This window comes from Setaria italica, chromosome VI (genome assembly GCF_000263155.2).
Source record: "Setaria italica strain Yugu1 chromosome VI, Setaria_italica_v2.0, whole genome shotgun sequence".
Taxonomy (NCBI): Eukaryota; Viridiplantae; Streptophyta; class Magnoliopsida; order Poales; family Poaceae; genus Setaria; species Setaria italica.
The window spans coordinates 20,798,073-20,822,040 of NC_028455.1; the positions used below are offsets into that span (position 1 = coordinate 20,798,073).

Consider the following 23,968-nt stretch of genomic DNA (forward strand, 5'->3'; position numbering starts at 1 on the left):
TATACATGGTTTAGGTCTAGTGTCCTGGGACCAAATTGTCCTTTTATAAAGATTTGATGATTGATCCACCATAGTACTTACTGACCAGACACTAATAGTATTCACATATAGCAGCAACCAAAACATAGGTCCGGCAGCATTTGCTTATTACAGTCAAATTTTGCTAATGCTACTTCGGCCACAAGGAAACAAGTAATCACCTTACTTGGAATCTAGGCATTGAGATGAAAAATGCAATTTCTGCAGTAGTTGACTATAACACGACGTCATTGTTAAAATTGATCTCTTGGTATTAGTTATTTGTTTGTTCCGGGGAAAACATCACTTGACTGATGAAGACTGAGACAAGATACGAGATATTTTCTGCATTCCGTGCTGAGATCAAAGACTGCATTCTGCTCATTTGCGCGTACTAGATGAGTCAAGCTTAATTAATTATGCTTGTCAAATTTAAACTGTCACTACAAAATGGCACAATGCTCTCACATAGTTGGTACCCAGCAACTCCTATACTCTAGGACATTCCGTTCTAAAATATATAAAGAAGAGTATTAACGTCTACGATATCTAAAAGTAAATTTCATTATGGATCTAAGTATACTAATATGATACTGTTAATATTGTTGTTCTTTAATATAAACGTGATTAAATTTACATTAGTTTGACTTAGAATAAATTCAAAATCCCTTGTATTACTGAACGGATTGGGTATTCAGAATCGCATGTTACAGGCTGCCCACAAATAACTCGCAGTCTCCCTTTACCTTTTCCTTTTCCCAATAATTATTGGGACAACTCAATAATTCACCCCAACTCTCCCTAAATAAAGAAGGAGCTGTGATTCTTCCAATATGGTAATTGGATTTGGTTGAGATTATTGGAAGACTGCAAAGGCAACTCTTCCAATAATAATAAAAGTGATATTAGAATATCCCTACTAACTATTTATTGGGGACTGCTAGTGATGCTCTTAATCATGACCACAATAGAGGGAATAGAGTTCACAATCAAAAGGCTCTAGGAGAACAACTAGCCAAAGGACTGGGATTGTATTCGATGTTGTAGAATTTCTGGTAGATTAAAATTCTTTCGAAGTATTATTTCCAGCATACGAATGTACATTATTCAAGAATATACACAACCAATGCATCAAGTTTGACATAAAAATACAAAATAGCTGCTATACGTATAGTCACCATATGTGAGAAACTGAGAACTATATATTTACAATAAATCATTTAACTAGTAGTACGTGGTTCATAGTCATAGACGGATGAGCATGGACATGATATCTTCCTCGTAGCCTCTGTAGATCAGTACTTAACACCACGCGACATACCATTAGCAGCATCTGAAAATTAAAATGAGAATGCAGATAACGTGAGCTTACGTTTCTCTCCAGCCCAGCACGCATGAAGATGAAAATGGATGTATAGAATTTAAGAAAGTACGTATACGTGAACAAACACTACTAGAATATATGAGCACTGGACAGCTTTTCATCCGGTACTAACACGTGAAATTAGTACCGGGTAAAAAATTTTGATCCTCGAAAGCGTTTTAGTACTGGACAATAACACCGATCGGTACTAAATGTCACTAGTACCGGACAATAACACCAGTACCGGTCAATAACACCATTTAGCGTGAAATTTATCGGTGTTATTGCCCGGTACTAACAGACCTCGACCATTTAGTACCGGGCAATAGCACCAGTACCCCGTGGAGTACCATTTAGTACCGGTTAATAACACCGACTGGTACTTACCATTTAGTACCGGTCGGTATTATTGACCGGTAGTAAAGACTTTATGGGTTACTTTAAAAGGAAAGCATATCTAACTTAATCACGTGTGTTGTGTAGGTGAAATACATACTAAAGCTCAATACATAGGTCCAAGAATTTTTATTATGCGTACGTTTTTTGCTTGTACTGTTGTTTCTTTTTTCTGGTTCGTACGGCGGCTGCGACGTTTTGGGTGTGCATCCGTTCCCGGCATCCTGAAGAGGAGTCTGCATTATGCCTATATGTGCTGGAGCTGCATGGACGCACAAGAAAACAAAATAAGGAAAAAAAGGATAAAAAATAAGGGCTTTCAGTCATGCCTAAATTTTAAGCAAGCATCCCGTGAACAAGTACGGTTATAACCTCTTGCATTTAGTTTTGTTTGTTGTTACTATTGCACCAAACTATACATATATGAAAATGATAATCCCTCATTTCAGTGAACATTTATGGAACACTCAGAAAGGAACAAGCTGGACGCAAGCATTGGGAAGAAAAAAGTTCGGGGCTTTAAAATTAAAGAGTCAAGCCTCACGTGCTCATCAACATAATGTACTAACCATAATCAGCGGAGTATTGATTTTGTTGCGGAACATCATACGGCGTTTGGCCGGCTTGTGGTCCTCCAAGGGAAGGCAGTTCAGCAGTAGACGTACCTGTATTTCCAGCTTATGTATGAGACAAAACAAGAAGCCAAGCAACTCAGCTTTATGCAATAGAACAGGATTGATATCATCTGGATTGAGGCGCACCAGGAGCAGAAGGGTTCTTGGCTTCCTTCTTGATCGTCATTGTTTCTGCCAAGTGTGTGCGATTGGTTACGATCTGCTTGTGTTTAGTTTGAGCCAGTGTCAAGGGCATTATATAGCTGGGTATAGCGGTGTGCATTGTAAAATCTTGGAAATTTCATCTAGGTGATCGATCTATAGTGTTTTTGTCTTTGAGGTTTCAGTTGTACTAAATGTAATGCTTCAGCACTGTCCTGTAACTAGCTATTTGGAGTACGTCCCCGGGTAGGAGTACATGTCGTCCTTGAAATTGCGGTGCAATTTGCAACAAGCTTCTCTTGGGAACACTGGTTCAACCGATATCTACCCATACATGCATACTTCGGGTCAAATTTACTAAATCACAACCTGACAAATTTGTATTCGATGACCGTATAAGTTGGGTCTCCGCGTGAACAGCGCGTGTTCCATACAGCAGAGACCTGCATTGTCATGCTTAACATCACTATGCAATCTAGTTAGGCAATCAGCTTGTTCCTGCACTTCTCTTAGAAGATGACTTGTATGTCCCAGCCAAGCGGTTAGCGACTATATATTCAAACGGATTGCATTCTCACATAGCAAGACTGTCCAAAGATCGTTCAGGCACCGCGTGCCAAGAAATGGCTGACATGAGCCATTTGCAATTTTAGTTCAGAAAATGTTAGTCGATGTTCTAACTTGTAATTGCAAATATGAGTATTTCAGACAGAGCTTGGCATACCCGTATCTGTGTTGTTTTCGTGTTTATGTTGAAACTAACCAAAATCTATCTTGAAATTGTCGGTGAAGAAAGTTCATGTTAACTTAATTGAATTGTTATGCCATCTATAGCCTGACGTGTGACAGTGAGACGAAGAAAAACCTTTGCTGGCAAATATATGCTTTGCTTGCATCTTCAAAGCTTAAAAAAAATCATTTCGCAAAAACAAGTTAAAAAAATTAATGCTGACAATCTCAAATCGATAGCGTGTAAACCTGTTCCCTGTTATTTCTTTCCAAGAGGGAGAATAGAGAAGGTAAATTCCCATCAATTGTGCGGCATGACTCGGGATCGTTGCCAGCTAGGTTGGTTGAGAAATGGACAAATTGGGGTTCAACTACCGAAGGGATCGATTAGTTTGTCGTCTTCATGCCATCAAATTTGCGTATAGACATCCAAGAGTCTGTCAACACAAAATGTTAAATGAGAGGTCTGTAGACAGACCGAAGTTCCGATCAGATTGATTGTTTCAAACGTTGGGTGAATTGGGTTGAAATTCAATTATATTAATTAATTAATTAATTAGCAGGGAGATCGAGTTCAACTTGCTTGTGAACCATGGCATGCCATACATATATACCATCTTGTATCACAACATTGCTGGTTTCAAACTTCCTAGCTATATGGGCGAAATGAAAATAAACTTAGAAATATACTAATCAACTGCTAGAAATAAAAAAATTAACATGCCACAGGTTAACGACGACTGATCACCGATGGGGCGGTGTTTAGTTTCAAGATGCGAGTCACGCTTTCAACAACCAAAACGTCTGCGTCAGATCCCACAGCAAGACAAGGAAACCAATCGGATGACCGAGAAATTAAAAAAAATTGTCCTATTCACAGAGACTTGTTCTTTTCATTTATTGCAACAAGATTGTACTCCCTCCCTTTCGAAACTTAGGTCATTTTGCTATGTATCTAGACATAACCTTATATTTAGGTGCATAGCAATATCTATGTATCTTGAAAAAAAATTCAAAACGATCTACATTTTGGAATATATGATATTGGAATCTTGAAAATAAGTGTAATATGAATATTTTATTTTTGAAATGGCGCAGCTTAGATTCAACTAGATGGTTTGGTGAAAATGAGATAAACCCACTACAAACAAAAGGAAAAAAAATATCCAAAGTAGAAAAAAAAACTGAAAACAAGAAAAAAAATAGAGTTAAACAAAAAAATTCAAGGCCCACGCTTTGATATGTAGAAAATACTTCGCCTTTTTGCTCGATGGTGTAGCTAGATATATTACGCTCCTTTTTTTGACCGTGTACTCTACTAACAGGATTACACGTCCCTCAACTGCGTACTATGCACTATAGCTTTCAGTAATACCCTGCCTGCCAAAAGGTTTGGAAAAGTTAAAAAGACTGCAACATGTTTAGGATTACTGGAACAGCTGAGCTCGTTAGAAAGGTGTTGGTGCATGAAAATGCCTACGTGCTTTTCGCTTTTGCCTTTTCAGTTTGACTTGAGTTTGAGACGTCGATCCTGTGCAACTATTTGTACGGATATGTGTTGTTTTTACCATTTGTCTTTGCACCTTTTTTTCTAAGGTCGGCACTGAATTAACTAACCATTGGAACTTGCAAGAAAACTCATGGGACCCCTTATATGCCACTGTGAAAACTCACAATTCCTTACATGTTATCGATGTGTCTATGATACATAGGACCCCTACAGTTTTGCCGATAAGTGTAGGAGAAATTATTCATGGGACCCCTACATGTTATCGGTTGCGCATACTAGATGAGTGTCAAGCTTAATTATTCTTGTCAAACTTGAACTTTCTCTACACAATGCTTATATACCAGCTTCGATGTTAAATAATAAAACAATTTTTGCCATGTGGATAATTATCTACTCCACATCTCACGCTGATGAATCCTGGCATCGCCTTAGGGAATGGGGCAGTCAGCCCTCCATTCTTTATCTTTTTTTTTAAGGAAGAATAGAGTTAGCTAGAGAGAGAGAAGGGAAAGACCAATGAGGCTGTTGAGGGGTGTCTACCTCAAATATTTTATTTATAGAATAAAAGTGATTTCTCCCAAGTATCAGCCGCAACATACAGAGACAGTCTTGCCTAAAAATTGTATAGAATTTGTGGGGTCCATTAAATTATCACGAGATAATAAGTTTCTTTCGAAAGTATTCATTTTCAGAATATGAATGTACATTATTCAAGCATATATACAAGCAATGCATCAAGCTTATTATGACATAAACAAACAAAACAGATGCTATACATGGTGACTGTATATGAGAACTATATATTCACAATAGCCCATTTAACTAGCTAGTGTTGTAGTTCGACAGACGAGCAACGACACGATATCTTCGGCATAGTCTTTGTAGATCGATCCTGAAGGTTAGTACATCAACCGCGCCACATACCAATAGCAGAATCTGAAGAATGACAACGCAGAGATATCGTGAAAATTGAATGTATAGAATTTAATTAAGCTAGTAAATATAGAAATACATATATATTCAGGCTATATACTAGTAGGGTACAAATACGTACCTTTTTTGCCTGTATTTTTGCCTCTTTTATCTGGGTTGTACGGCGGCTGCACCGCGCTGGATGAGCATCCGGCCCCGGTACCCGGCAGAGGATTCTGCGTACCTAGAGCTACATGGATGCGCAAGAGGAAAATTAGAAAGGAAAAGATCGAAATTAAGGGCTATTAGTCATGTTGGAATTATAAGTAATCATCCCATGAACGATTAGATTTATAACCTCTGAACTTTTGGTTTCTTTACTGTTAGTATTGCACACCCAACAACGTTTAGGAAATTGGTATCCCTCATTTCAGTACATAGCTTAATTAATCTCTGACAGAGAAAACCTAGAGATGCATGGGTTGGTTGAGCTCGATTTCCGAGGTTGGCTTCTCCTGTTGCGACAGAAAAAGTTCGAGGCTTCGAGATTGTTTATTCACGCCTCACGTGGTCACGAGAGTAAGGTCATACTAACCAGATGCAGGGGATGGATTTTGTTGCGGAGATCGATACGGCGTCTGGCCGGGTTGTGGTCCTCCAAGGGGAGGCATGCGAGCAGTAGACATCCCTGTATTTCCAGCGTATCAGACATAACAAAAGGCCAAGCAACTCAGGTTTAAGCAATATATAGATCAGGATTGACATAATCTGGATTTGATGCGCACCATTAGCAGAGGGTTTCTTGGCTTCCTTCTTGTCCTTCGTCATTGTTTGTGATCAATGCGTGCGATCGTTTGTGATCCGCTTGTGTTTATTTTGAGCAAGCGTTACGGGCATTATATAGCGATATGCATGACACAATCGCAGAAATTTCATCTGGTTAGTCAAACATTTTATTTTCTTTGAGGTTCATTTCAGTTCTACCAAATCCAATGCTTCTGCACTGTCCTGAAAGTACGTATTTGCCCACCGGCTAGGTGTAGCGTGGTCATTATGCTTCTGCCAGAAGGCATACTCAATGGAACTCGTTCCTCTTCCTGACATCTTGGTGCAATTTACAGGCTTGTCTTAAGTACATTCGTTGTTCAATCGATATCTACTACTTGGGTCAAATTTAATAAATCACAACATGACAAATTTGTGTTCGATGAACCGTATGAGTTGGGGACTCCGCGTGTTCCATACAGCACAGACCTGCATTGTCATGCTTACGATCACTGTGCAATCTAGCTAAGAGAAGTGCAGGCACTTCTCTTAGAAGATCACATGTATGTCCCAGCCAAGCTGTTTAGTGTTAGTTAACGACCATTCAAAGGGGTTGCATTAATTGTCGCCTAGCTAATGGACAGCACATGGGGGCTCGACAGTCTCAGATCGTTCAGATACTGCCATGAAATTGCTGAGATGAGCCATCTTGCACATTTTAGTTCGAAGAATTTCAGTCGATGTTTTAACTGCAAAAATTTTAGACAGATCATATCTGTGTTTTTTTCGTATATTAATGTTGAAAAACATTGTTCTGAAGCTTGGCATATATTGATTTTTTTTCTCCATCTTTCTGCTGCAAAATAATTAAACTAACATCGATTTTGGACTTGTTGGTGATTTCTGTGTTGATCCAAGAAAGTTCATGTTAGCCTAATTGAACTGACATGACATGTAGGCAGATAGATTATTTTTCGAGCACCTTCAAAGTTTAAAGTCAAATTTAGTGCTGACAACCTCAAATCGATAGCGTGTTCCCTGATACGGGTTGTCATCAGAGGCTAACTGTTCCCTAATATTTCATCTAGAGAGGGAGAAGAGCGCAGGTAAAATCCGATGAATTTTGTGGCGTGACTCTGGGTCAGTAGAGTTGCCAGCTAGTTGGTTGAGGAAATGGACAAATTTGCATTCAACTACCGAAGGGATCGATTAGTTTGTCTGCATGCGATCATGTGGTTAGTGAGCGTTGGTTCATAAAGGGTAGAAAAATATTATCTGAGAGGACAGTCTGGTGATAGTTCTAGAAACGTTGTCTGAATTGAGTTAAAATTGAGTTATACATTGATTATTCAGCGGGGAGAGCGACTTCAATTTGCTTGTGAAACATAGCATGCCGGAGAAAACATCTTATGTCACAACATTCACTGCAACTTCCGATGAAAAATATATATTAAGGAAATAAATCAGATGACCGAGATAGTGGAAAAGTAAGGTCAGGGGTCACCGGTTTAAGTTTAGCACCTGTCACATCAGATATTTGATACTAATTAATAGTATTAAATATATGCTAATTACAAAACTAATTACACATATGGAGTCTAATTCGCGAGACGCATCTATTAAGCCTAATTAATCCATCGTTAGTAAATGGTTACTATATCAAATCATGAACTAATTAGGCTTAATAGATTCGTCTCGCGAATTAGACTCCATCGTGCAATTAGTTTTGTAATTAGCTCATGTTTAGTCCTCCTAATTAGTATCTGAACATCCGATGTGACACTGTTAAAGTTTAGCACCTGGTATCCAAACACCCCTACTAAATTATATTAACTGGATTATGATCCAAGGTAAGAGGGTAAAAGACTATCGTAGGACCACTAGAGGACCACAAATAATCTGAAATAATCTAACTTTGATAGCTTATTTCAGATTATATGTAGTCCCAAAGTGCTATTTTACCATAATACCCATGACCCATAATCCAACTTATATAATCTAGGTGGATTATAATCTCAAACAAATAGGGCCTAAATATTTCAATAGTATTTTGTTGTATTGCAATAGTATTTTGTATGGTATTGGTGTCTTCAATGAATAAATAATATATTCCGAGTTTTTAATGGTGCATCTTAACTTCATGTGACGAATGCGTTTAAAACATTATTGGGATTCCTGCTGGTTATTTTTCCACTGTTGGACCTTACTTGGGCCAAATCGAGGTCATATGGGGCTTACTTGGGCCAAATCGAGGCCACAGTATTTCGAGGTCATATGGGCCATACCTCAAAGTGTGGTGCTCCAAACCATCCAGGATATGACCTCCCATTTTCTTTCATCATTCCTGTAAAAAAAAAGTAGCGAAAGCGACATTGAACTTGCGATCAAAGGTTCAAAGGTTAACCGTTCTATGATGTATCGTCCAAACTGGGAGAAGAGACTAGCTAGGTTGAATTACAGTATCGCACCAAATGAAATAGCTGTACTTGTGGTGGACCGGTGGAATTGTTGCTACTGCTGGAGGAATGGACAAACTTGTCTTCAAACTTGCATAGAATTTCTTGACTGCATGTGGTTAGTTAGTCTTTATTGTCTCAGGAATAGATAACAATGCTAGCAGTGTAGACGAAGTCTGAACTCTTGTGATGCCAATTTGGCCTTACAGATAATTTGTGCGAGATGTATTGTCTGAATTCAGCGGATAGAAAGCCTTAGTTTTGCCTGTGAACCATGGCATGCTAGTATAGTGGTGAAGGAGATTGTTCCTTCATACATCATCTGTGGTTTCCATTGATTGTTGCTAGCTTGATCGATATGACATTATGGCTTTACCATCCAGAAGACCATGCACGCGTAGGATTGCCTGGAACTTTATTTTCGTGTATGCAGAAATTAACTCTTTTTTTCTTCTTGTGATGCGTTAGATACATTGGTGCACTACCGGAAACAGTAAATTCGCCGAGTGTATTCAACGGGGCACTCGGCAAACATATTACACTCGGCAATAAGATCGTTTGCCGAGTGCTAGAAATACGACACTCGGCAAACCACTCATAGACACTCGGCAAAGGTCCGACACTCGGTAAATAAACGGTGCGTGCATCGCATGTGCACCGTCCGTCACCGGACTGGGCCGGCCGTTAGTCCTTTGCCGAGTGTTGGACGCCGACACTCGGCAAAGAGTCCGTTCGCTGAGTGCCACCCGCCCACACTCGGCAAATCAAGAAGGTCGCCGAGTGCCACTCCAAGACACTCGGCAAACATATTACTTCGCCGAGTGCCTCACCCTGGACACTCGGCAAACACAAGACTTCGCCGAGTGTTTCGTTTTGCACTCGGCGAAAAAAAAAATTTCGTCCCCTGGCCTCCACACTTTTTCTACTCCCCACGTAGGAGATTTTGTAATCCATAATAAAAGTTGGTATATTTTGTGGTCTGTTTGCTATTTTTAATGAAATGATTGCATTAATAGGAAATTTTTTATTCATGTCAGATTTTAACTGCAGGTACATGAAATGATGGATTATAATCAGTGGAAAAATTATATCCATATTATGGAGTCCGGATTGAGGTCTCAACCAGGAAATGAAAAGAAATTTTGAATATTGTTTTTAAAAAACACGACCACGAACGTGTGGTTGAATGGTTGTTAAATTCTAAAAAAAGCAAACGAAATCTGAAAATCACAAGATTTGTCAAGATGTCATGATATTATGTGTGGAGGCTGTGGTAAAAAATTGAGAAGGTTTCGCCCAATTACTAACATATGATGCTTAGAAGCCAACTCATCTCCTGGAAGGATTCATAAAAGTTAGAGAGGACACAATAAGATTTGGAGTCCAAGTGACACTTGAGTTAAGGTTTGGCTTCAAATCTTTTTGTATAGGCAACATACAATACAGATTGGTTCATGTCAAAATTTGGAAATTTTTCGGATGCATTTACTATTTTTTATTGATTAAATGCAATTATAGATTTTTAGTAGATATAAATGCAATTTGCGCTATAACTGCATGAAATAATAGAACATTATCAGTAGAAAAATAATTTAACCATTGTTGAGTGATGTTGACACGATTTTGCCCAAGTATATTAGAAAAAGTTCTGTAGAACAGGTTATTGAATAAGGTACATGAAATGTTAGTGTATTTTGCCGAGTGTATAGAAAAAACACTCGGCAAAGGTACCTTTTGCCGAGTGTTTTCTCCAGACATTCGGCAAAGAAGGTACACGGGCCCACTGGCAGTATTCTCCTCTTCCTTTAAAAAAAGAAAAGATCTGGGCACTCGGCAAACAATACAACTTTGCCGAGTGCCCCAGATCTCGCACTCGGCAAAGTACCTGCCCGACGCGAAATTTTTTGGCGACAGTTAAAACTTCTCTTTGTCGAGTGCCAGATCGCGGGCACTCGGCAAAGATTCGAAGTTATCCAACACTTAGTTCCATCGATTCATTTCATTCCGCCCCCGCCGCCGCCTGTTGCCCCGCCCGCCGGCCGCCTCGCCCGCCGCACCTCCGCACCCCGCACGCCCACCGCCCCGCCGCCCGCTACCGCCCCGGCCTTGGCGCCTCCCCCGCCGGCCGGGCCGCCACCGCCCCGGTTCCGGTGCCCCGCCCCGCCCGCCGCCTCACCCGCGTCCCCAGCCCGCCCCTCGCCCCCGGCGCCGGCGCCCCCTGCCCGCCGCCCCGCCCCACCGGCCGCCCTTGCCCCGGCCCCGCCGGCCCCGCAACCGGTGCGCCCGGCCCCGGCGACCCCTGCCCGGCCCCGGCGACCCCCGCCCCGGCCCCGGCGGCCCCGCAACCGACGCGCCCGGCCCTGGCGACCCCTGCCCGGTGGCTCGTGCCCGGCCCCGGCGCCCCTTCCCGGCGGCCTGCCCTATCGGCCGCCCCCGGCCCGGCCCCGGCGCCCCCTGCCCCGGCGCCCCAGCCCACCGGCCGCCCCTGCCTTGGCCCCGGCAGCCCCGCCACCGGCACCCCCGGCCCGACCCGCCCGTGGCCTCCTGCCACCGGCGTCCTAGGGCCCTTGTGCTCCACCCCTGACGCTCCCGCCGCCGCCGGACGTCCCATCGCCTCTCTAGGCCGGCGTCCCTCACCCTCCCGATAATGAAAATTTATTTTGAAGTTACAAAATCAGAATTAGGAAGTAGGTTAAAATTAGAAATTAGAAATTAGAAATTGTAGGGCTTTAGTTGTAGAAATTAGAAAATGATGTTTGGCTTGGGAATCTAAGGTATAAGAATGTTTTTGGAAGTCGGCCATCGTGCGGTTCCTTCTTCTGTACATGTGGTTGTCGGCCATTGTGCCGTTTCATTTGATGCAGGTTATGGAAACCTCCACGTGCAGGGGAGGTGCTGCCGAAAATTTTAGTTGACAGTTGTATGTTCTTTTTTTGCAGGAGAGGCTACGTTACCGTCCTCGAGTCGTCACTTTGTACGATAGCAAGGTGAGTCATCCTACACCTCTATTTCCGTATGATGTTCGTATATCACATAACCTAGTTAGGCGTCTCCCGTTCGAAAGAGATACGGTTGGAAATATGTAGATGTTTGCATATTTATAACCGTATCTGTTTCGAATTGTCCACGTCACTTTGGACAGCACGAGGATGTGTAGGTGGGTTTAGTTTCCATAGTCTACTCCGATCCGAGTTAGAGTTTCGACAGCACCTCCCAATTGTTCTCCGGATATACAATCTCCATTCCAGGACGTGTATTTGGAGACAACGGGGAGGTGCTGCCGAAATTCTATCTCGGGTCGGAGTAGACCATGGAAACTAATCCCACCTACACATCCTCGTGTGGGATTAGGACCTATCTTCACCTAATAGACAGTATAGGAACGTGTAGATGCAACGTGAGTTTTTATATTACTCGCTGATATGCTAGAGGATGGAGGATCGTTAGTGGATGTACACGGGCTGATCTAGTCAGAATTCGTTGACCGATGAATGGATAAACAAGACCGATGCTTTCTTGGAACGGGCATTTGTAAGGATCAAAGGAGGAAGAGATACTTGGTGTCCGTGTAGCAAATGTGGAAACATGCGTCAGCAAACCAAGTTAGAAATGGGTAAACATCTTGTTAGGCACGGATTTACGTCAGACTATACCATATGGATCTACCATGGTGAAGTCGATCGTGGGAGGGACAAGGTCATCAGACAACGTATCGAGCAATATGATGATGATGCCGGGGTGGGAGACATGTTAGATGACTATCATAAAGCTCATTGGGAGGAGGAGCCCGAGGCTACCGCAAAGGCGTATTACGACATGTTGTGTGCGGCACAGCAACCCCTTCACGGGCATACCAAGGTCTCTCAACTGGATGCCATTGCACGTCTAATGGCTGTGAAGTCCCAGTTTAGCTTGAGTCGAAACGCCTTCGATATTATGTTGACAGTTTTTGGGAGCCTGCTCCCGGAGGGTCACATCTTGCCAAAGTCTATGTATGAGGCACAAAAACTTCTTCGTGCACTTAAGATGCCGTACGAGTAGATACATGCTTGTCCGAAGGGATGCATCTTATTTAGAAAGGAATATGCGGAAGCAAAGTACTGTGTAAAGTGCGAATCGTCTAGGTTCCTGGAGGTAGACTCTGGTGACGATCAGAAGAAGCAGCTTGCAATTCCTGTGAAGATCCTTCGGTACCTTCCCTTCATACTGAGGATCCAACGGCTTTAGATGTGTGAAGAATCCATGAAACAAATGACATGGCACAAAACCGGACGTTGATACAATGCTGAGAAGCTGGTACACCCATTCGATGGCGAAGCCTGGACAAAGTCTGATGCGATTTATCATGAGAAAGCTCGAGAGGCTCGTAATGTACGTGTTGCGCTCGCAACAGATGGGTTCAATTCTTATGGAATGGCTGCTGCCCCGTACACCTGTTGGCCTATGTTCGTTATCCCCCTCAATCTCCCCCCTGGTGTTCTCTTTCATCGACAGAACATATTTTTGTCGTTGATAATTCCAGAACATCCAAGGAATAATATGAGTGTGTACATGGAGCCTCTGATTGATGATTTGGTCCGTGCATGGGATGAAGGGGTATGGACATACGACCGTGCTACAAGGACAAACTTCAATATGCATGTTTGGTACCACTACTCCCTGCATGACTTGCCAGCATATGGTATTTTCTGTGGCTAGTGTGTTCACGGGAAGTTCCCATGCCCAGTATGCAAGGCTTCTTTGAAATTCATTTGGTTCACGAAGGGTGGCAAATATTCTTCATTCGACAAACATCAACAATTCCTTCCTCCTTACCATCCTTTCAGACGAGATATTAGAAATTTTACGAAAGATGTCGTAGTTAACAACCCTCCACCGCAGATGCTGACCTTAGCCGCGGTTCGTGCTCAGTTAGATGCTCTTGAGGTCAACAATCATGATGGTGGTTTTTTGGGATATGGCGAGCAACATGCTTGGACTCAGAGATCGTGCTTGTGGAACCTCCCCTATTTTGATGATCTTCTTCTCCCACATAACATTGATATTATGCACACTAAAAAGAACATTGCCGAGGAAATTTTTTGTACAATTATGGACATTCCTGACAAGACAAAGGATAATGTTAAGGCTAGAGTGGATCAAGCAATGTTATGCAACAGACCAAAGCTCGACATGGCGCCTCCCAGAGCCAGCAAGTCGTGGAGAAAGCCTAAGGCTGATTTCATCCTGACGAGGGCCCAAAGGAGGGAGGTATTAGAATGGTTCCAAACGTTAATGTTCCCTGATGGGTATGCAGCGAATCTGAAGAGGGGAGTGAACTTAGCTACTATGCGAATCAACGGGCTCAAAAGTCATGATTATCACATATGGATTGAACGCCTACTTCCGGTGATGGTTCGAGGCTATGTCCCTGAGCATGTGTGGCAGGTGCTAGCGGAGTTGAGTAATTTCTTCCGCCAGCTTTGTGCTAAGGAGTTATCTTGGACCGTGGTTGCCGAAATAGAAAGAATGGCGCCTGTGTTGCTCTGTAAGTTGGAGAAGATCTTTCCTCCTAGCTTCTTCAATCCGATGCAGCATATGATTTTACACCTCCCGTATGAAGCATGAATGAGGGGGCCTGTGCAGGGCCGTTGGTGCTATTCAATTGAGAGATGTCAAAAGGTTCTTCGAACTAAATGTAAAAACAAATGCAAAATTGAAGCCTCCATTGCAGAGGCATACATTCTGGAGGAGGTGTCAAACTTCAAAATAAAATACTATGCTGACAACCTTCCTAGCGTGCATAATCCACCGCCTCGTTACAATGACAGCGAAGTTGAATCGAGCCTTAGCCTTTTTCAAGGACAACTTGGAAGTGCAAGTGGTGCGACACAGAAAAAATTGAAACATAAAGAGTGGCGCACTATCATGCTGTATGTATTGACCAACCTATCCGAGGTGGAGCCGTACATACTGTAAGTTCTGAACAAACTAGTTTTTTCTCAATTTGTCAGTATTCATCGTCCAACTCTCATGTTTCTCGTTGGTACAGGGAATTCCATCGTAACTTCTGGCGTAATTCAAGGGAACCTACCCCGCACGAAGCCGAGACTCTTCTAAAGAGGGTGCGGGAAATGGAATGCCTGATTTCATTTCTTGGTTCAAACATAAGGTACAGTCTATTTTAGCTCGTACTTAGCTTGATTAGAAGTTGACCGTACATGCGAATAATATAACGAACCACCCTACTTCAACTTGCAGGCCCAAATCGATTCGTCTATGAATGCCGAGTTGAGACAATTTGCCAATGGCTGTGCCTACAGGGTTAAATCTTTTACCAGTTATGATGTAAATGGATATCACTTTCACACAACAAGCCATGAGCATAGTCGGCCCAATCGAAGAACGACAAATACCGGAGTTTTTATGCCAGGCTTTGATGGTGTAGAGTACTACGGAAGAATTGAAGAGATATACGAACTAACTTTTCATGGTTGCAAAGTTCTTAATCCAGTCATATTCAAATGCCATTGGTTTGATCCATCAGTCGTGAGACGGGCACCTAATCTTGGGTTAGTCGAAATTCGTCAATCATCCATCTTAGAAGGAGACGATGTATACATTGTGGCTCAATAGGCCACGCAAGTTTATTATTTGTCGTACCCGTGCCAATCCGATGACCGTCTTAAAGGTTGGGATGTTGTGTACAAGGTATCGCCGCACGGTAAATTACCTGTACCAAACAATGAAGATTACAACATTGACCCCAACACATATGACGGAGATTTTTTTCAAGAAGATGGGCTCGAAGGGAATTTTGAGATTGATTTAACCGATGCTTTCGGAATGGAAGTGGACAATGAAATGGTTGCTGACGATGACGCTGGAGAGGAGGTTCATAATATGAAGGAGTTAGAATACTTCAGCGGTTACAGTTAGGACAGGAGATTGATGATGACACTCCTCCTTTGGAGCACGGGAATGATTTTATTGACACACGTGATAGCGATGATGAGACTTATGATCCAGCTAATCCCGATCATGACGATTATTTCTAAGACATGTATGGGTCGTACTAATTTATTTATTATTTTTCATACCATGTTATTTATTAAGTATGTTTATTTTATTTTGCACATCTTACTAATTATGTTTTGTTTATCTGTGCTAATTGGTTTACTCTTGGCAAATGCAAGTGACTCAACAATGGTGGGCGGTACGAGAATGATTGCAGCGCTTTACGAAAAATTAAAAGCTGCAGCTTCAGGGTCAGGTACAAGGTCAGACGCATCGAGAGGTTGAGGGAGGTGTCGAGGGAGGGGTGGAGGCAGGGGTGATGCACAGGTCGAGGAAACGGAGGGGGCACAGGTCCTTGCTAGAGGCAGGGGTCGGGGTAGGGGTCGAGGAAAGGGTAAAGGGGTGAGGCCCCCCTCGCCTGCGCCTTCATCATCGCCGGAGGAGGAGGTACCTTCCGCGCACGCCTCTAGTGACGAGGCGGAGGTACAGCAGGAGCAGGACCAGGACCAAGAGCAGGAGCAGGAGAGGGAGGAAGGGGAGGAGGCAGGGGATTCGCAGTCCAAGATCTGGTTGCGAGGTCCCTCGTCCCTCCCGAGTTGACCGATCCCTCTTCATTTACGCCCACTGATTCAACCCACTGGGGCAAAGTAAGTTCCTTTACATATTCTCAGTACTTTTGATATGTTGAAATTTACAATAGAAACTAATAATCTATATTAATCACTTGTGCAGGAGTTGGACTAAGCTCAGTGGGGGTGCCCACAACCGCAAGGTCAACGGCATCATTGGTCTTTTGTGTAGGCTACACTTCCCCGATCTAGTGGTCTTCACCGGACAGGAGGAGCCGGCCTACACGTGGGACCACTACGTCGCCGCCGCCGACGTCGGTGATCGTGACCACAGGCAATTTGCGAACAAGGTGGAGTGGGTGAAGGCCGAGCTGTGGGTAAGTATTCGAAGCACTAGATTGCTTAATACACCAGCTTCGCTAGACATTCTTGAAAAAATAATTGTTTGCAATGTGTCTATACGCAGGACTTTTATAGATGCCAGGAGGGATTCGAGGCTAGGGCGGCCTCCATCATTGAACAAGCCGCCAAGAAGCTCATTAAGGACATGCACTACGAGGCGCGGGTTCAGGCCATCATCGACTTCTATGCTGAATACAGAAGGATGAGGGTCAAAAAAGAAGAGGCCAGGACAATGAACCTGACCAAGGAAGAATTCATGATGGTACGTACAGAAAGTTAATATTTACTATTTCTAAGATTAATTACGCTTCACTTCTTTTGTTATATGTCACACACTTGATGATGTAGGTGCCTCCGTGGTGGTGCCGATCCTTTACCCGGTGCTGGGAACAAATGGTGGACGTGTGGTTGCAGCCCAGGTTGTTGGAGAACCATGTTGCTTGCCAGGAGCGGCGTCTGCAGATGCCATATGCACCACACCATCAAGGCAGCCTGAGCCTTGATGTATACAAGGAAAAATGGGTACGTGAATTCATTTCTTTATTCTCACACATAATACACATAATACTGCATATTTTGTAATCCTTTTGTATTTTTGCCGCAGACGTCATCACATGAAGGCCAGGAGTGATCCCGGTTCAAGGCATGGGTTATGTCCAAAAAGGGCAAGGCCACGGCAGACATCGACTTCAACCCGGAGGACCCGCCCGAGGCATACAGCAATCCCAGCATCCACAGCCGCGTCACCGAGTACACAGCAATGGCGAAAGAGGTTCATGGGCCAGAGTTTGATCCGAGCTCTCAGGATATTGATGCTGAAATTGTGATGAGGGTGGGAGAAGGGAAGAAGCATGGCAGGTATTGGATTGGAGATAGCGTGATCGACACTGCCAGTACTCCCACCCTCTCCTAGATCCGAGCAAGGAGCACGGACTCGAGCCCCGCGATACAGGCATGGCCTACCGCTGCACAGTTACAGATGCAGGCTCTGCAGGTTATTCCTGTTTCTTTAATTTTTCATTCATTTTGTACATATCTTTTGCTTCGCAATAAGACATTGGGATGAAATATTGTAGGCCCAGGTGGAGGTAGAACGGAAGCGCCGGGAGGAACTAGAGGCGAGGATCAAGGCGGATCGGCAGCTAGAAAGGCAGAGGACGGAGCAGATGTTCCAATACATGCAAAGTGTCTTTCACAGTTTAGGTCAGACTCCACCACCTATGCCACCGAACCTATTCCCGCCACCTCCACCACCTCCTGCAACTACTCCTGTGAGTCACTCTCAACCTTACAATCAATCTAGAGTTAAACTAGAAACTACAGGCACTACAGACTTACACTAGAAAAGTGACTAATGCAATCTCTATAACTTTGTGCAGAATCAATCGGCGGCGTCCAATGCAGAATCTTCTTGGGGGCAGTGGCCACCTGCACATCCTCCTCAGCCTCCTCATCCTCCTCAGTGACTTGTGAACTAGAGGTGTTTGTGATGCAAAACTTGTGAATTACTTGTTTCGACGAGAACTTGTGAATGTTATTTATGTGCTTGTGATGCTTGTGGTGCAATTTATATGCCTGTGGTGTAATTTATATGCCTGTGCTTCTGTGGTTGTTTTTTGAGAGTGGCCTTTTATACGTAACATTTCTGTTTTTTCAGTAGGTGGATGGATAGCAAAGAGGCCATTTTCTGTTAGTTCGACGGCTTTGCCGAGTATATTGCCAAAACACTCGGCAAAGGCGTCATAAAATTTTTGCATGATTGGCCTCTTTGTCGAGTGCCAAGAGGAAGGCACTCGGCAAACTATGTATGTTTGCCGAGTGCCACTGGAAAACACTCGGCAAACGGCTCAAAAAAATCTGGCGGATGGGGCCTCTTTGCGGAGTGCCACGGGGAAGGCACTCGGCAAACCGTGTACCTTCACTGAATGCCATTTAGAAATACACTCGGCAAATATTTTCTTTTTGCCGAGTGTCATTTAAAATACACTCGGCAAAACTTAAGTATTCGCCGAGTGTCGGCCGTCTGGCACTCGGCAAAGGAGCCGTTACCGTCACAGACCGTTATCGCCTTTGTGCCGAGTGTTATATTTTGCCGAGTGTTTTCTGGCACTCGGCAAAGGCTTTGCCGAGTGCCCGACGATCGACACTCGGCAAACACACTGTTTGCCGAGGGACAGTTTGCCGAGTAGGGTTCGCCGAGGGTTTGCCGAGTGTATTTGGACCTTCTCCGAGTGCCTGGGGCACTCGGCAAAGTTACTGTTTCCGGTAGTGGTGTTGGTGTTCGTTGAGGATGAGAGAATGGCGGACAAGAGCACTAACAATAGATTTTAGCGGTGAATGGCTATAGGATTATATGGTAGCCAGTGTTTTGTACAAATATATGCAAATAAGGTTTTAAAAACACTAGTACAGATATTAAAATTTGGACCAAATGACCTTCTAACTCTTCAGCTATATACTAAACTCAAAATATTAAAAACTTATTTGCATACATTGTACTAGTGTTTTTTCTTCTAGCCACCATGCTTACAGGTTCATACTTTGACTAATACAGATGAGCAAATGTTGAAATACAAGGACACTGAGTAGCTGCAATGCAACATCGTGCAGAATTGTTCAGTTAAGAAAACAACTAATTTATGTGAAGCTTTGCTTACCCTAATTGCTTTCCAAATTTTAGGTCGTTTTGGCTTTTCTAGGTGCATAGATATTATTATGGATCTAGATATAGTGTATGTCTAGATGCATAATAATATTTATGAACCTAGAAAAGTCAAATAACCTACAATTTGCAACGGAGGGAGTAGTAGCCAACTTTGGAAACAAAAGAGCATATAGTAGAGCCTTGTGGTCAGTCGAATCACGTACAGAGATGAAAGCAGTCGAATCACGTACAGAGATGAAAAAGGCTTTCGATCCAAAAGAGTCCCACTGATCATTGGTTAATAAAGTCTTGTTATTGGAGTGTTTCTAAATTGTTGTTCTTGAGGGCAGTCCTAATGGATGGTTTTCAGAGGCAGTTTCCAAGAGAGAAAGAAGTAATTAATGTCCAATAGAAACTATTTCTCCTAACCTATGATTTCTACAGCAGTGTCCATACAAAGGGTAAATTAAATGCAACACAAAAAGGGAGTAGATCATCTGTGGCTATCAGCCATGGCGCGAGAGAGGAATTGGGGCAGCGGCGGCGTACGGGATTCGGCGAGAAACTATTGGAGTCTCTCCAACGGTGTTTTGGTGGTTTTGTGGTGTCTCGAAGCTTACGTAGACTTGGTTCCTTGAGGAGGAAATGGTTTCTCTCTTTTGTGCTCTCACTCCTCATTAATTGCTTTGCCACATAAGCAAAAAGCTGAGCTGTCAAGATAATTAATAGACATAGAAACCACCATAAATACTCCATTGGGACTGCCCCGAAGCTTTCGTATACAGTTTCTCTTTTCAATATGGTTGTCCAGAGCGCACCATATATACATATATACTCCTATACTGATCAATGATCGATGTGAAATAAACATCCGTACCCCTATTAAATAAGGCGATAGATCTGTTTATTTTCATTAAAAGCATTTAATTAGGGGCACGGCGTGAAAAATCGTGCAGTAACTACACTCTCGATGTCATCAATTTACAAACATTGTGATCAAACCAAGGGAGTAGCTTTTAGTGACGACCTGCAAAGCTTCTTTGATTCTTGTTAATGCATTTTGAGGACATGATCTTTTACTCCAATGATGTGGTCCTCTCTTGCTTTCCAATCTCGACCAGCTGATTGGCAGACAGAAAAGTTTACAGTTGGGTCCGATGAAAAGACCAAAGGTAGCAAGATTCAATCTTATCCACTTCATTCCTTGTGTCATGCACATGGTCAAGATTTCACCTCTCTTGAATTCTCGATAAAAATCGGAGACTACTCGAATGCTGGTTTGCATCTTTATGAAGGAAAACTGTTTCTGTAAAAATAGCTTGATACAGCAATTTGTGAAACTTGATGCAAATACCACAATATATATCTAGTGGTGGTTGAATGATAATATCTACTAAAACATATTGCAAATCATGTGTCCTCTTACAAAACTAGCTGTTTGATCTTGACTTTACACACGTAAGGTCCGGTTTACATTATTACATATATTTTCTTTAATTTCTTTCTGTGTGGAATGAGCGAAGCAAAATTACCACTCTTGAATGCTAATATGCTTAATTCTGCATTTGGGGTGTGCTTTTTGTTTGCAGGAAATCATGGAATCTGCTCTGAGTATGTTCGACGGGCGGGAACGGACAAAATACAAAGGAACATACCATACCACGGTCATATAATGTCCTAATGAAATATTATCCCCAATTTTACGGCCTACTAATTACAACTATCAAAGTTCGTTCTCTAAGCAGCATACAAACTTTTTTAAGCAGTTGAAATCGATACAAGAACACCAGAATATATACAAACATCCCTGAATAAGGCTTCCTATTTGTCAGACAAAACAGCATACACTGCTTGCACGACGGTACAAGCTAGCCCAACGGCAGCTGCCAGGAGCCCGATGAAGAGCCACGGGTTGTCGAAGTACTTGCGCCCCAGCCACGCCATCCACCGGCGCGCACGGCTCTGGAACCGCTCCTCCAGCGCCTGGCACGTCCCTCTCAGGTAGTTGCCGCGGGGGTCGTCCAGGCTGAACAGGATCCCCTTGCAGAGGTCGGCGAAGCGGCTGGCGACCTCGCCGTTGTTGCCGAGGGCGTGCGCGATGATCCCCTTGCTCGACAGGAGGTCGACGTCCGCCGCCGTGCACGCCAGCTGCGACATGAAGACGCAGTACGCCGTGACGTGGCTCCCGGCGGCCGCCGGCCCCGGGTTGCGCTGCTCCAGCGCCATCAGGTTGTGCAGCAGCCGCCACGTCTCGGCGTCGATGATCAGCGGCGGGATCTCCAGCGTGCCGCCGCCACTGTCCAGGTGCACGTCGAGGACGCTCCGGACCGTGCCGACAGCGCCGTCGAGCGGCCGCGGCTTTAAGGTCACGCCGACGAAGTAGTACTCCGTCGCCGTGCGCCACCGTCCCAGCTTCTTGCCGCCGGTGGTATCCCCGGCCGTGTCTGACGATGGGGGATTAGTGGGCTGCAAGTGCATGTGCAGTAGATGCAGCAGATTGCCTGGTCTCGGCGACGGGAGCGACGCCACCGAGTACGTCTGCAGGATTGCTTGGACGAACCACAAGATCCAGTCCGCGGCGTGAGCGCTTGGGTCAGAAACATTTATCTGGAGGATCTTGTCGAGGATGAATAATGGTATCTGGTTCTCTGCAAGGTAGAATACATCGCGCACCACCGCGAGAGTCTCCAGCCTGTCGCCGCTGGGTGCCGCCGGCGCCAACAGAGTGCCGCCCTCAACATGGCCATTGGCCATGTCAGCACCGGCATGGCTCCTGCGTCCTCCGCCGCCGATCGTGCCGAACTGGGCCAGCAAGTAGCAGCCGTCGAGTAGCAGCATGCGCACGAACACCCTGCTTGTGATTTCGGGGAACGAGTGAGCGTAGCATCTCCTCGCGTCACCCTCGAGGCGCTCAAGCTCGTCGACGTACTCCTCCAGCACCGTGCCGCCGCTCGCCGCCGACAGTATTGCTTCGAGGCTTCTGATTTTCTCGGCATCCCTTACGAGGTCCGGGTTTCTGAGCAGGTGGTACGGGCCGATGGAGATGTGGTGCGGGTCGTACATCGCCGCGTCGACGTTGCGCGTTAAGCGTCCGACCTCGGCGATGGTGATGGGGCACGACGGCGAGCCACCGCCGAGTTGCTCCTCCGAGGAGTGGTTGATGGCCAGCTGCTCCCTCAACTCTTCTGCCAGGGGAAGGATGTTCACGACATGGATATCGTCAGCTTGCCCTGCAATTAAATTTGAGTATATATGTTTAGACAACGGCAACATTTCTCACTTTTGATCCTTAACCTATTTGGGAAACAACAAAAAAGATATGTTTTCTTTGGAACCTTGTTGATCGTCTTCCATTTGTCCACAAGCGGTCGTTTGGCTCTGTTCTTCAGACTCACTCTGCTGCCGAGTTAGCTTCCACTCCTGCAGCTAGCCAGCCGAGCACTATACTGCGAGGCTGCACCTAACATTCTGCTCACGTTTGAACATTTATACAGGCAAGGACGATTCGGATGACTCAAAAGCTTACTATTATCGACAACCTTTGGCATAAAGTGCTTGAAATTAGAAGTCAGTCAAGCACTGAGATGTATTCAAGTTCAAAGCATATGTTTCTCACCTCTTTAGCTTTTTGTGGCGGCTGCTGAAATAAAGGGGGAAAAGCTAAAATTTCTTGGTTGTTCTCAAGTTTGGAATGTTACATGTCCTAAACCTCCTCAAGTGCTGGAAGGAATCTGAACCAAAGTAGCATCAACGACGAGCCCACGATATGTATAGTGTCAATTGAAACGGTATCTCCAATAAACTATACTAGAATCCGTTCTTTAATTTAAAGGAAAAGACTGAATGGATGTTGGTATAAAAGTGTGAGCATATACTATATAAACATGCGCTGTCTGTTGGTCTCAATGTACAAGAGCATATACCAGATGGAGGCGTGCCGCTGTTGTGCCAATGCATGTTCCATCCATATGTGCTAATCAAAAGATTAAAGATTGTTATGTGTGTATCTCATTCGTTTTCTGATGGCTTTTTCTTAGGAAATTGAAAAGGATACTGAGGTTCAAGAAATGATATTCAGCTTCAACGTTGTTTGGTGCTTGGAAGATTCCAATTCCCACAGTGTACAGAAAATCTTACAAGTATCAAAAATATGTTCTTCAAACTGTATGGATGAAAGAAAAGGAGGAAACGTGATTGCTTATCTTAGCTCGCCACGGTTACGTGTTTATATATGGTGAAACACACCAAGAGATTTACATTGGTACAATTGTGATCGTCTAGGACTCGTGCTTCATATACTTGAATTACAACCGGACACAATTATCTCTAAGCAAACTCAAACCGAAACCTAACATCATAACCGAACCACATTGAGTACAAACATATCTTTTAACATCCTCCCACAATCTAAACTACTCTTTCTCCTGAGATT

General features: G+C 43.9%; 1 protein-coding gene across 1 annotated transcript; it reads right to left on the reverse strand.

Annotated features, from left to right (window-relative positions):
• Window positions 1-21,173: 21,173 nt before the first annotated feature.
• Window positions 21,174-23,014, reverse strand: LOC101763836. The gene is made up of 2 exons (XM_004973207.2): window positions 22,872-23,014; window positions 21,174-22,766 (listed from the first exon to the last, which is right to left on the reverse strand). Exons 1-2 carry the CDS (start codon window positions 22,888-22,890, stop codon window positions 21,358-21,360), a joined length of 1,428 nt encoding a protein of 475 aa, XP_004973264.1. The 5' UTR covers window positions 22,891-23,014; the 3' UTR covers window positions 21,174-21,357.
• Window positions 23,015-23,968: the final 954 nt, after the last annotated feature.